The 12471-nt window shown below is 49.2% G+C and overlaps 1 protein-coding gene across 1 annotated transcript in view; it reads left to right on the plus strand.

The window, feature by feature from the left end:
- GSDME (gasdermin E) overlaps positions 1–12471 on the plus strand; it is a 68712-nt gene that overhangs the window by 32818 nt on the left and 23423 nt on the right. Inside the window, exons 4-5 of the mRNA XM_077775452.1 lie at positions 10347–10518; positions 12149–12269. Of these exons, the coding sequence (XP_077631578.1) occupies positions 10347–10518; positions 12149–12269 (293 nt within the window). The remainder of the gene's footprint in view (positions 1–10346; positions 10519–12148; positions 12270–12471) is intronic.

A 12471-nucleotide genomic window follows, 5' to 3' on the forward strand; every position in this document is an offset into this window, starting at 1 on the left:
GCATGCACTGCGTGTCTCAGCAGCCTTACCTCTCCTCTGGGTCCCCAAATAGCCACATTGTAGTCAACAAGGTCCAGAGGCAGAAAAGCAATCTCTTCCTTGTAAGAGGAAGGAAAAAGCTTCGTGGAGGCATCACACGGACCCCCTAGCAGGTTTTCCTCGGGTCTCAATGGCCAGAATTGCCACAATGGCCCTTCCTACCCCACTCCCTGCTAAGAACAATGATTGGCCAAGAGGCCCGTCTGTGGGGCTGGGTCTACCCATTCCATCCACTAGCACCGGGCTCTCAGGGCTGACCAGACGTGGGGTGGGCAGCTGGTGGTGAGCCATTGTCGGGTGTGAGCCATTGTCGGGGGCCAGAGTGCCCAGTGCAGTGCTGGAGACACAGCACACACACAGGTGAGGTGCGGCTTTCTTCCCTTCCCCCCCTCCCAGGAGCACACAGACTTGAAAGGGGGAGACGGGTTACCCTGGAGGCTAATCGGGCTGATGCAAGCAGCATTTGGGTCTACATTCCAGGTTGCTAGGGGCAGTTACCGGGATCCACCTCACGTCCTCACAGCCTCAGGGGGGGTTGGCTGCGTCTGTTGCCCAGAGGGCACTGGTTGTCAGAAGAGAAGCCGCCTGCCACATGGTGAAATGTCAGAAGAGCAAAGCTAAGCCTCCGAGCGCGGTGCACGGACCTCGTCCGGAGCAGCCTTTGTAGTCGTCCACCAAGTGCCGGCTGCGACCCCGCACCTCTTTCACCGCGGCCGCAGCCAATAAATCGAAACTCCTTGAAGGAAATGCCTAAACTGCTGACGCTTTCATCATCAGCATCCGTCTGTGCTTCTGTGCGTTAGTAGTTCCTGCCTCAGACTCTCGCAGTAGTAGGCCAGCCCCCACCTTCTGGCTGTCTTCAGTGTCCCCGTGTCTGTTCCCGGGGAGATGTTGAAAGGCAGCTCTGGCAATCCGGCCTTGTTTCTCCAGAGCGTGTTTGCACCCTCTGCCTCTTGCTGTCGGTCTCCAGAGCAGCGTAGCAGAAAGAGCACTGGTCCGAGAGTCCGCAGCTGTGTGTCCTTTTGATGGAGTCCCAATAGTTTATTTTTGCTTTTATTTCCCTTACCTCAGGAAACCTATTTAGAAAAATGCTGCTATGACTGAGGTCAGAGACCTCACTGCCTGTGCTTGCTTCTAGGATTTTTATGGTGTCAGGTCTCACATTTAGGTCTTTCATCTATTTTGAGTTTATTTTTGTGTACAGTGTAACAAAGTGGTGCAGTTTCATTCTTTTGCACGTGGCTGGCCAGTTTTCCCAGCACCGTCTGTTGAAGAGACTGTCCTTTCCCACTGTATATTTTTCCCTGCTTCATCAAAGATCAATTGACCATATAATTGTGGGTTTATTTCTGAGTTTTCTTTTAAAAAAAATTCTTTTACTGTTTGTTTGTTTTTGAGAGAGAGAGAGAGAGAGAGAGATACAGAGTGCAAGTGGGGAAGGGGCAGACAGAGAGGGAGACACAGATCTGAAGCAGGTTCTTGGCTCTGAGCTGTCAGCACAGAGCCCGACACGGGGCTCAAACCCTCCGAACCGTGAGATCATGACCTGATCCGAAGTCAGGCGCTTAACAGACTGAGCCACCCAGGGGCCCCTCTGGGTTTTTTATTCTGTTCTATTAATCTATGCGCCTGTTTCTATGCTAGCACCATACCATTTTGACGACTACAGCTTTGTAACATAACTTGAAGCCTGGATTGTGATGCCTCCAACTTTGCTTCTTAGAATTTTAGAATTTTTTTTTTGGTAATTATGCTCTCACCATAGAATTAAAATTTATGTATAAAAATAGAGGCCATGTGTCCTGGTTTTGGCCGTGTCGCTAGCATGTCATGTGATTCAGGTGAGTCTGTAACCATCTCAGGGCTCTGCAGACACTGCTGATCAGTCATAGCTCTCTTCTCCTCCCTGCAGCGGGCCTAGACTCAGTGTTAGAATCCTTTTCCATACAGGGAAGCCGCGACTGCTGAGGGGGCCATCTAAGGGAATACTTGAGATGCACCTGGTTTTCCATCCCAGAGCTAGTAATCCCCAGGGCCCTTATAGTCTTATAATTCCTCTGTAGCATACTGGATACAAGCTGATGTTTCCTACCCTGTCATGATGTACCTACCTTTTGGAGAGCCTTATGAAAGTGCCATCGGAAACCCTATTCCCGTAGGACCTATTATTACCAAGGGCTATTACACGGGGGACTGTGGCAACGGTGACCGTCTTGGTCTTGTTCACTGAGAAATCACCGGCATGTAGCCCAGTGCCTGGAACAGAAGAGGACTCAGCTATTTGTGGGGTTGAATGACTGAGTATGGGGGTGGGGGTGGTCTGCGTGAGAAAGTCTGCCTTTCTCTCATCTCTGTAAGAGGGATCCTCGAACTGAATTTATGCTTTGGAAAAGAAAGCTGCTTCCCTCCTCCTTCTGGATATTATTAGAATTGTAAAAGTCTCTGGATTTCTTCTCTGTGAATTTGTGTGTTGGCTTTCAAAGCCTTAGAAGTAGAATTTGAAGTAGAGCTTCAGCCTAGAAGATGAGGCAGCTCGGCTGGGGCTGGGGAACCATTAGGCGCTTTAGGAGAGGAGCCTCTCCTCCTGCTGGGGACCCAGCAGCTGCGCCAGCTCTGAGTCTCACTCCCCTGCCTGCTGCTGCTTTGAGGCTCCTGCCTGCTCTCTTCTCTCAGCCAGCTCCCATTCTGTATCTGCGTAGCCATCGCATAATTGCTTTGAGGGTCCGCCTCCTGGCTGAGGGCTCACCGCACGAAGCACCCTGAAAATTGTGGGCAAGTGTTTGACCAGCCCGACTGGGCTTTCCTGCCAAGAGTAGAAGAAGAAAAACATTTGCAATAGGTTCCGTGTGGTCACGGTATGCAAGACCTCATTAAATATAAGCCTCATAGCCAGTTCTCACTTTACACATGTGCAAACTGAGGCTCAGAGGAGGTAGTAACCCAGTGAGCAGGAGATGAAGCTGGAAACCATCTCCGGAAGGAGTGCAGGTGTCGGTGTTGACACAGTGACCAGCTACACAGAAGTCGGATGATCCCTCAGGAGAATGGGGGCGGGGAGGGTCCAGCAAGCACACTGAGTGAGAAAAGGGCACTCTTCCCTCCATTTAGTGTTACTTCCCTTCACTTACCTCTGGATGTGTTCCTCTGGGTCTAACCCTTGAAGAGTGAGTACATGGCATCTCCATCTTGGTGGCCTTCTGTTCTTGCTTTCATATTGTCCCCCAGGAAGAGAAAGGAACCTTGGGCGGTCCTTAAAAGTATGTGTGAAGAGGACAAAGAACATCTGGCTGTTCATTTTCTCATGGGAGAGCTTCTGCCTCCTTCCTCCTATCTATGGACATTGATTCCTGGCAGGACCGGGGAAGAGACAGTTTTGTTTTTTTTTTTTTTAATTGAGGTATAATTGACATATCATATCATATTAGTTTCAACTGTACAATGTAATGATTCAATATTTGTATACATTGCTAAATGATCACAATGATAAGTCTACTTAACAGCTGTCACCCTATGTAATTACAAATATTTTCTTGTGAGAAATTTGAAGATTGACTTTTTGAGCACCTTTCATATATGCTTTTGGTGTCAGATTAAAAAAATCATCAGCAAGATGGATGTCAAGGAACTTACTACTTACATTTTCTTCTAAGAGTTTTATGGTTTTAGGTATAATATTCAAGTCTTGAATTCACTTTGAGTTAATTTTTGTGTATGGCGTAGATAGTGGTCCAGTTTCATTCTTTTGGATGTGACTGTCAAGTTTTCTCTCAATACCACTTATTGAAGAGACTGTCCTTCCCCCATTGTATATTCTTGGCTCCTTTGTGATAAACTAATTGACCATATGTGCGTGGGTTTGTTTCTGGGCTCTAGTCTGTTGTATTGATCTGTGTCTGTTTTTATGCCAGTACCATACTGTTTTGATTACATTGCTTTGTAATATGGTTTGAAATAAGAGGTTATGATGCCTCCAGCTTTGTTCTTTCTCAAGATTGCCTTGGCTCTTTGGGGTCTTTTGTGGTTCCATGAAGATTTTAGAATTGTTTGTTCTGTTTCTGTGAAAAATGCCATTGGTATTTTGATTGAGATTGCATCACATCTGTAGATTGCTTTAGGGAGTATTTTAACAATGTTAATTCTTCTAATGAGCACAAACTATCTTTTCATTTATTTGTATCTTCAGTTTCTTTCATCAGTATCCTATAGTTTTCAGTGCACAAGTCATTCACTTCCTTGGTTAAATTTATTCCTACGTATTTTATTTTTTATGATGTAATTATAAATGGTATTGTTTTCTTAATTTCTCTTTTGATTATTTGTTAATAGTGTAAAGAAATGCAACAGATTTTTTATACTGTTTTTATGTCTTGTAACTTTACTGAATTTGTATATTCTAATTGTTTCTTGATGGAGCGTTTAGGGTTTTCTATATGCAATATCATGTCATATGCAAATAGTGACAATTTTTCTTTTCTTATTTGGACGTGTTTTATTTCCTTTACTTGCTGAATTCTTGCTGAATCGCTCCAGCTAGGACTTCCAACCAATATTATGTTGAATAAAAGTGGTGAGAGTGGGCATCCTTGTCTTGTTCTTGATCTTAGAGGAAAGCCTTTCATATTTTCACTGTTGAGTATGATGTTAGCTGTGGGCTTGTCCTATACGACCTTTATTACGTTGAGATATGTTCCCTCTATACTTACTTTGTCAAGAGTTTTTATCATAAATAGATGTTGAACTTTCTTTTTCTGCATCTAATGACATGGCCATATGATTTTTATCCCTCATTTTGTTAATGTGGTGTATCACATTGATTTGTGGATGTTGAACCAGTCTTGAATCCCTGGAGTAAATGGCACCTTATCACGCTGTATTATCCTTTTAATACATTGTTGCACGGGTGCTTGAGTGGCTCAGTCAGTTAAATGTTCCACTTCGGCTCAGGTCATGATCTCACAGTTTGTGAGTTCAAGCCCCGGGTCAGATTCTGTCTCCCTCTCTCTCCGCCTCTTCTGATGTGATCAGATTTTTTATTTCTTCATGATTCAGTCCTTATAGGGGAGCTAGATTTGTTCCAAACATGCCTTTTAGAATTTGTGTGATAAAGTATTCATTTATCCATCACTTGGGGGCTAGGGTAGGTGTGGAGGCAGGAGGGTACTCTGTCCTCCAGAAGCTTATAGTTTGTCCAGAGGTTTTTTTTAAAGATAAAGCTTTTTTTTAAATTTTTTTTTTTAATTTATTATTTCTAGGAGAGAGAGAGAGAGAGAGAGGGACAGCGTGAGCAGGGGAGGGTCAGAGAGAGAGGGAGTCACAGACTGAAACAGGCTCCAGGCTCTGAGCTGGCAGTCAGCACAGAGCCCGACGCCGGGCTCGAATCCGCGAACCGTGAGATCATGACCTGAGCCAAAGTTGGATGCTTAACCAACTAAGCCACCCAGGCGCCCCTGTCCAGAGGTCTTTTTAAATTAGAAACATTTTTGAATAATTGGTATGTTCATGTGGTTTAAATGTTAAACAGAGAAAAGGTAAGAAGTGTCCTCCTCATCTTCCAGGCATCTAGTTCCCCACTCAGGAGGTAATTACTGTGAATAGTATCTTCTGTCTTTTTTCTGAAGATATTCTGTCCATGTTGTTCAGTGGCTCTTAATGGGGCCCAGGGGAGGTGGAGCGAATCATGACGACCTGGGGAAGGTTTTCTAAGGGTACGTGGCTGCAGCCATCAGGCGATGGGGTCAGGGAGGATGAGCAGGCAGAGATATTCTGAAAACGATTCCTACAGGGCTTGGGTATAAACCCCTCTTCCAGGCCCAGCCATGGGTCTAGCTAGACAGGCAAGATCATTACGTGTGGAAATGGACCTAGTAGTACAGGAGTTCACTAGAGACGAAGGTCACATTCTGGCACAGCCAGAGGGTTCTGGGCAAGACAGCAGCAGTGGGTCTGCTGTGGCGGGGTGGTGGGGGAGTTGGGGTAAACTTTGTGAAAAGTTACCACCTTCAACCTTTCTGGGCCTCTGTGTTCCTCATTTATGAAACTGCTAATCCAGGGTTTTCAACTTTTTCCCCCCTTGAATCCCTGTAGCAGTCTGAAGGAATGCGTAAACAGCTCTAATGTGTATTTAAAACATGGAGGTAATTAATGTAGACGGATTACACTGAAACCTGACAGTTTCCCCACCTGGCCCAGGGTAGTCCTGTCACATAGGGCCCTGTGCTCTGGGGAGGCCAGGGCCGGGTTCTGGTCCCCGGGAGCTGCTCTGCATCCTGGGCTGCTTGCGGCCTACTGGCGGTTACTAGGGAAGGTGATGGGGGGATATTCCCTCCGAGGTTGCTTTGCAAAGAGTCCAATGAGCAATCCATTCCCCCCTGATTATTAGCTTCACCTCTGTCTACACCAGATCTTCTGTCCTAACTGAGGATGAGTAGCTCTGTCTGGTGTTGGGTTTCCAAAAGGTGGCAGCACTGTCCTAGGAAACAAACCCCATGTGGGTGGGGAGGGCCTGCCCTCATAGCCATGCCTCTGTAATTTCGTGGAGCACTTTCTGAGTCTGCCTGCGTGGACCTTGATCATGGTACTGTCTCCTCCCCACTCAGTGAGTCTCGACATTAGAGATGGACCTGGGCCAGGCCCTGGCTTCTGTTCTCAGCCTGTGGTGGGGCCACCCCACAGGGGCCACCCTGAGGGCCGCTAAGCCTCACAGGTGCTTGGCTGGATGGGCACACATCTCAGAACTGGCCCACCATCATGTGCAAAAGAAAGTTACATTCCTGCAATCAGCTTAGCTCCTTTCTACTTCCCATGTTTGCCGTGGGAGTTCTGGAGGAAGGTGGGCGCTTTAAGCACTGGAGTCTCGGGCAGTTTAGGCCGAATTTCTTCTCCTCAAATAATTTAACATTGGCTAAGACAGCACCGAGAATTTGGTGGATCTGTTTAAGGCAGGTGGCAGTGTAGCGATTTCCGGAGTGCCCCAGACCCTTCAGACTGGGTGACCTTTCATCGTTTCTCTGCTGCGGGGTCTGGGGTTCAGAAGCGGGGAGTTGCTGCTTCTGATGTGTGTGTTCACATGGGCTTGGGTCAGTACCTGAATGGTAATTGAAGCAGTCAATTTTCAAGAATCTGCTAGAAGATGAAATTGTCATTATAGTCAGAGGAGAGCATCAGAAGGGCCTGGTTTAGACGTACCTTCTGACAGGTGGATACACTGGCTCTCCCGTTCCAAGCCTGTGCCTCTAGCGCCCGAACAGAGTCTTTTAGGAGGATTTACTTCTACATATCATTCTTTAAGCCACCTTGCTAATCCTCTATTCCCTTCATCTTCTATGTGTTCTCTCTTTCACACAGAGATGCATATATATACATTTGTACATTCATGAAGGCAAAGAGAGAAGTAAAAAACAAAACAAAAAACCCCACAAGTTTTATTCATCCATTTATTCCAAAATTATCGAGTCCTTGCTATGTACTAGGCATTGTCCTGATAGTAATTGGAGGGCACAGTCCCTATTTCCATGGAGTTTAGGGGGAGGAGACAGACAATGTACAAATAAATGTGCTAGAAAAGTATTGGGTGTAAATATGCCCTCCGGATAAGTGGTCCCAGGATGTGACAGCGCGACGGAGTTGTTACCGTGCACAGGGTGAGCAGGGAATGCCTACCACCCCTGAGGACGTGACTGGCGTCAGCATGATGAGGGAAATGGGGACGTAGCGTCAAGGCCACGGGGCAGGCAGCGGCCTGTCATGTTTAGGGTACGGAGAGAAAGGCCAGGGGCAGGAGCCAGATCACAGGATGTGATGTAGTCATTGAAGGTTTCTAAGCAAGTGAGGGAAAAAGTGCCTCCAACCCAATTAAATGACTTGTAAGCCCATCAAGCGCACACATTGGGGTCTATTTTGGGCACCTCAGTAGAAGAATAGCAGAAGGTAGCGGGAGCCAGCTGGCGTTTGTGTGGCATGTAACTCTGTGCTCCTGCATGTCCTCTCCTCTACACCCTACACCAGCCCCCCGAGGACAGCACTGTTCCCTTCCCTTTATCTGCAAGAAAAGCAAGGTGTGGAGGCTGGAGGGGCAGAGCTGGGATTTGAACCCCAGGGACCAAGCTCCAAGCCCCTGCTTCATTTGCCTTCCTGGAAATGGACCCATGGGCAGCTTTATGTTGTTGTTGTCATCATTTTGTTGTTGTTGTTGTTGTTGTTGTTACTTAATTAAAAAACCCATGATTTATCTCTGTTTGTTTGTTTATTCTGCACCCAGCATAGGGCTCCAAGTCATGACCCCAAGATCAAGAGTCACACACTCCTCGTACTGAGCCAGTCAGGTCCCATATTACTACTTAATATGTACAAAATGTTGTTATAATTTACGTTTCCTTGAACACTACTGAGATTGAACACTTTTCATGTATTTTTACTTTTTTTTTCATGTATCTTTACTTTATCTTTTCTAAAATATGTATAACCTAGAGTCTGTCGTTTTACCCATTTAAAAATGTTTATGTTTGAGAGACGGGGAGAGAGAAAGAGAGAGAGAAGGCTCATACGGGCATGCACAAGCAAGAGAGAGTCAGAGAGAGGGAGAGAGAGAATCCCAAGCAGGCCCTGCACTGTCAGCAGAGAGCCTGATGTGGGGCTTGAACTCAAGAACCATGAGATCATGACCTGAGCCAAAATCAAGAGTTGGACACTTAACCAACTGAACCACCAAGGCACCTCTATCATTTGAGCCATTTTTAAGTGTACAGGTCAGTGGCATTTCTGGAACTTTTTGTCACCTTCAAATAGAAACTGTAGCCATCAAGCAAGAACTCCTCATTCCCCCTCCTCCCAGCCCCTGGTAACCTTGAATCCACCTCCTGCCATGATGAATTTGTCTAGTCTAGGTATTTCCTATAGATAGACTCATCCAATATTTGTCCTTCACGTCTGGCATATTTGACTCAGCATACGGTCTCCAGGGTTGGTTCCCGAGGCAGCATGCACCAGAACATGATTCCTTTTTATGGCTGAATAGTGTCCCATTGTGTGTACGTACCACGTTTTGTCTGTCTATCCAGTGATGGAGTTTCTACCCAGGGCAGCTTTTCACATGGAGATAGGACCTTACCAACTACTCACTCACTCCTGTTCTGAGGACACTTTCTGAACCCTGGAGAATCTGTTTGCCCTGCATCGGGGTGAGCCTCCCCTGTGTATGGTTAGAGGTGCTGCTGAGTTTCGTCGGGTATCAACCTTTAAGTATTTAAAAAGCTCAAGATGAACACTGTAATTGTTCCTGTGTCAATATGGACTCTCATTTGATCCTTGCCTGTCCACCTCCTAGCAGTGTCGTGTCAGAGGAGAGCTCCACAGGGTTATTTCGTTGTTTACCTCTGAGCTGGAAGCCTCTCTCCTGCACAAGGACAATTTAGCTTGTCCCAGAAATTCTCCAGAGGAGCCGCAGAGGAGCCCCAAGTCTGTGCTGGGGGACCCCGAGCAGGCCAGGTCTACCTGGCTTCAGTTTCCTCATCTGTAAAATGGCATAAAACTCCTCCTAAGATTCTGTGTCCTTCCCAGACAGGTTAAGAAGTTCCTCATTATTGGGGCGCCCGGGTGGCTTAGTCGGTTAAGCGTCCGACTTTCGCTCAGGTCATGATCTCACGGTTCGTGGGTTCGAGCCCCGCGTCTGGCTCTGTGCTGACTACCAGCTCGGAGCCTGGAGCCTGTTTCAGAGTCTGTGTCTCCCTCTCTCTCTGACCCTCCCCTGCTCACGCTGTCTCTCTCTCTCTCTCTCTCTCTCCTAGAAATAAATAAAACATTAAAAAAATTAAAAAAAAAAAGTTCCTCTTTATTTCACTTCCAGGAAGCCCCCCGCCTCCCCTACCCCCCCCATCCAATCTATGGAACTGGTCAGCATCCCCCTGTAATCCCGCATTTTCCATGATGGCTGCAGGCCCTCAGCCACTGAGGAGATGGCAAAGCTGCTTCTCAGCATGGAAAACAGGTGGCTGGCAGCCCCCACACTAGTTGGGTTTCTTTTCCTCATCCTTGGCAGCCAGTGCTGCTGTTTGGTAGGGAGCCCCCTGACCTCCCCCGCCCCCGACCCCGCCGGCCAGCCCTTCTATGGATGCCCAGCAGCTCCCGGGCGGCCTTGGGAAGTAGGAGCTGCGCCTTCTGGGTGAACTGCCCCCTCTCTCAGGGCCAGGAAAGAAGCGATGCTGGTGGTGACCTGTGTGCTCCTGAGCCGCCGGCTGTGTGAGAGAAGATTCATTGGCTGCATCCGTCTCCCCCAAGGCATGAGGCCACTCACGGCCAGTTTTCCTTTTCAGAGCGATAAATCTGAGAAATCCTGTGCTGCAGCAGGTGCTGGAGAGGAAGAATGAGGTCCTGTGCGTCCTGACGCAGAAGATCGTGACGACGCAGCAGTGTGTGATCTCAGAGCACGTTCAGGTGGAGGAGAAGTGCGGCGGCATGGTGGGGATCGAGACCAAGATGGTGCAGGTGCGCGGCGGGTCCAGGGGTGTGGAGGTCCCGCTTGTCACGGCCGGGGTCAGGGGCCTCCTGGGGTTGTGTCTTTGATTGTCAGGACTCTTCTGTAGTGAGCTAAAAGAAATCCAACTCAAGTCGGTTTAAATGAGAAACAACATACTGGCTCGCGTAACTGAAACATGCAGGGAAATCTAGTTCAGTTGTTGCTAGGAGGGAAATCTGGAAAACAGGGTGTGCTGCCTCCCCTGGGGGTGGGGCCCCTCTCAGGTAGGCACTGTCCTTGTGCGGTGGCGGCTCCATGCCTCCATCCCATCGGCTGCCACCCTAGGGGCCGGTGTGCTTCAGGGCTGGCTCCCACCAGGCCCTCTTGTGCCCATTTCTGAAGCAGACCGAGGCTGCGCAGTAGGACCCTCAGAATGGCCACGCAGGCGTGGGTCAGGCGCCTTCCCCAAAAGAAAATGGGTCAAAGGAGCACTGGTCAGGCCGATGCACAGAGAGCCACTGGAGCCCCTTGGAGCCAAAGGTCTCAAAATGATTTCTTTGGGATCGCTTGCCTCAAATCCTTTGTGGACTGAGTTAGGGAAGGTAAAGAGCAGTACACGTGTCCATACACACAAAAACAGACATTTCTGGATTAAAATAAAGGCAGATTTACTACCAGGCTGATCCCGGAGCCAGCACTAGACTTCTGTGGCACAGGAGGCTGTCAGCCCCAGACTGTTTCCTCCACCGCTTGCCCTGGTGCCTGTTCTTAGCGATTTGCTTCCTGGAGTAACTTCTGGCTTTTGCCGGAGGCCCTGGGGAAGCTGTATTTGGAAGAAGGTGGAGACAGAGATCGGGTCTGGAGGCGGACTCTCCCTGGCGCAGGCGGGCTGGACAGCAGCGAGGAGGGAGGGGCCTGACGGGAGGTGACTCTGGTCACCCCTGCTGGTGTTCCTGCCCGTGGTGACCCCACCACGGGCCTGGCGCCTTCCTGGGAATCAGGAAGCCGGCTGTCCTCACACCAGCTGGGATCCAGTTGCTAAAAGGGGTCTCTGATTTCCAGTGTTGAGGCGATGGTGTCCCCAGGCGGTCCCGGGAAGGGGTCATACTTGTAACAGTGTTGGAAGCACAGAGCTCTGCTGCCTGGCTCTTGGTGCCTGTCTCGTCCCTCCGGCATCTCCCCTGCACTTGTGCACAGCCACTCTGCCATCCACAGGGCTCTGGAATGAGGCCCCTGGGAGGTCCTCGCTCTTAGCTAGGTTCTCCCAGTCAGGTGCTGACGTCCTTTGGGACTGTCATTGTCCGGCTGTCACAGTGGTTACCGTAATCCTCCGTGAGGAAATGACAAGTTACCTTGTCTCATTTATCCTTTTGATTCAGTACTGTCGACCTAGCCTCACTATCCCCCAAACTCCGGAATCTCACTTTTTTTGGTCCCCACAAAACTTTGGCCATTTACTTCCCAATATGTGCATCACATCATGAGGCCCACAACGATCACACCCTTACGTCTGCCGTCTGGCTCCTCCTTTCCACTTGATTCCTTGGGCATTTGCTCAGGGTTTCTGTGGGCCAGGCCCCAGGCCGGCCACAGTGGGGAGGCAGAGAGAAGCCTGGGGGAGTCCGAGCGCAGGGGGGCAGCCTGTGCTCTCACTCCCAGGTGTCCGCGAAGGAGGACGGGAATGTCATCAAGGACACCAACGTGGTGCTGGAGATCCCGGCTCCCGCCACCATCGCCTACGGCATCATCGAGTTGTACGTGAAACTGGATGGCCAGTTCGGTGAGTGCCGCCTCCTGCCCCGGGTGTTGGGGGAGGGCGATGGGAAGTGCGGGGATGTCCCGTGACAGGTGGGACAGGTGCGACAGGTGGGCTGCATGGGGAGGGCGTCCGTGCGGGTGAGCTTTCACCAGCACGGCTCAGGGTTCCCGATGTGGGCGTGCCGTCAGACAGACCAGGGTCGGCCCTGAGGCCGTGGTGTCTG

The sequence above is a fragment of the Crocuta crocuta genome, unplaced genomic scaffold, assembly GCF_008692635.1.
Source record: "Crocuta crocuta isolate KB4526 unplaced genomic scaffold, BGI_CrCroc_1.0 scaffold197, whole genome shotgun sequence".
Classification (NCBI taxonomy): Eukaryota; Metazoa; Chordata; class Mammalia; order Carnivora; family Hyaenidae; genus Crocuta; species Crocuta crocuta.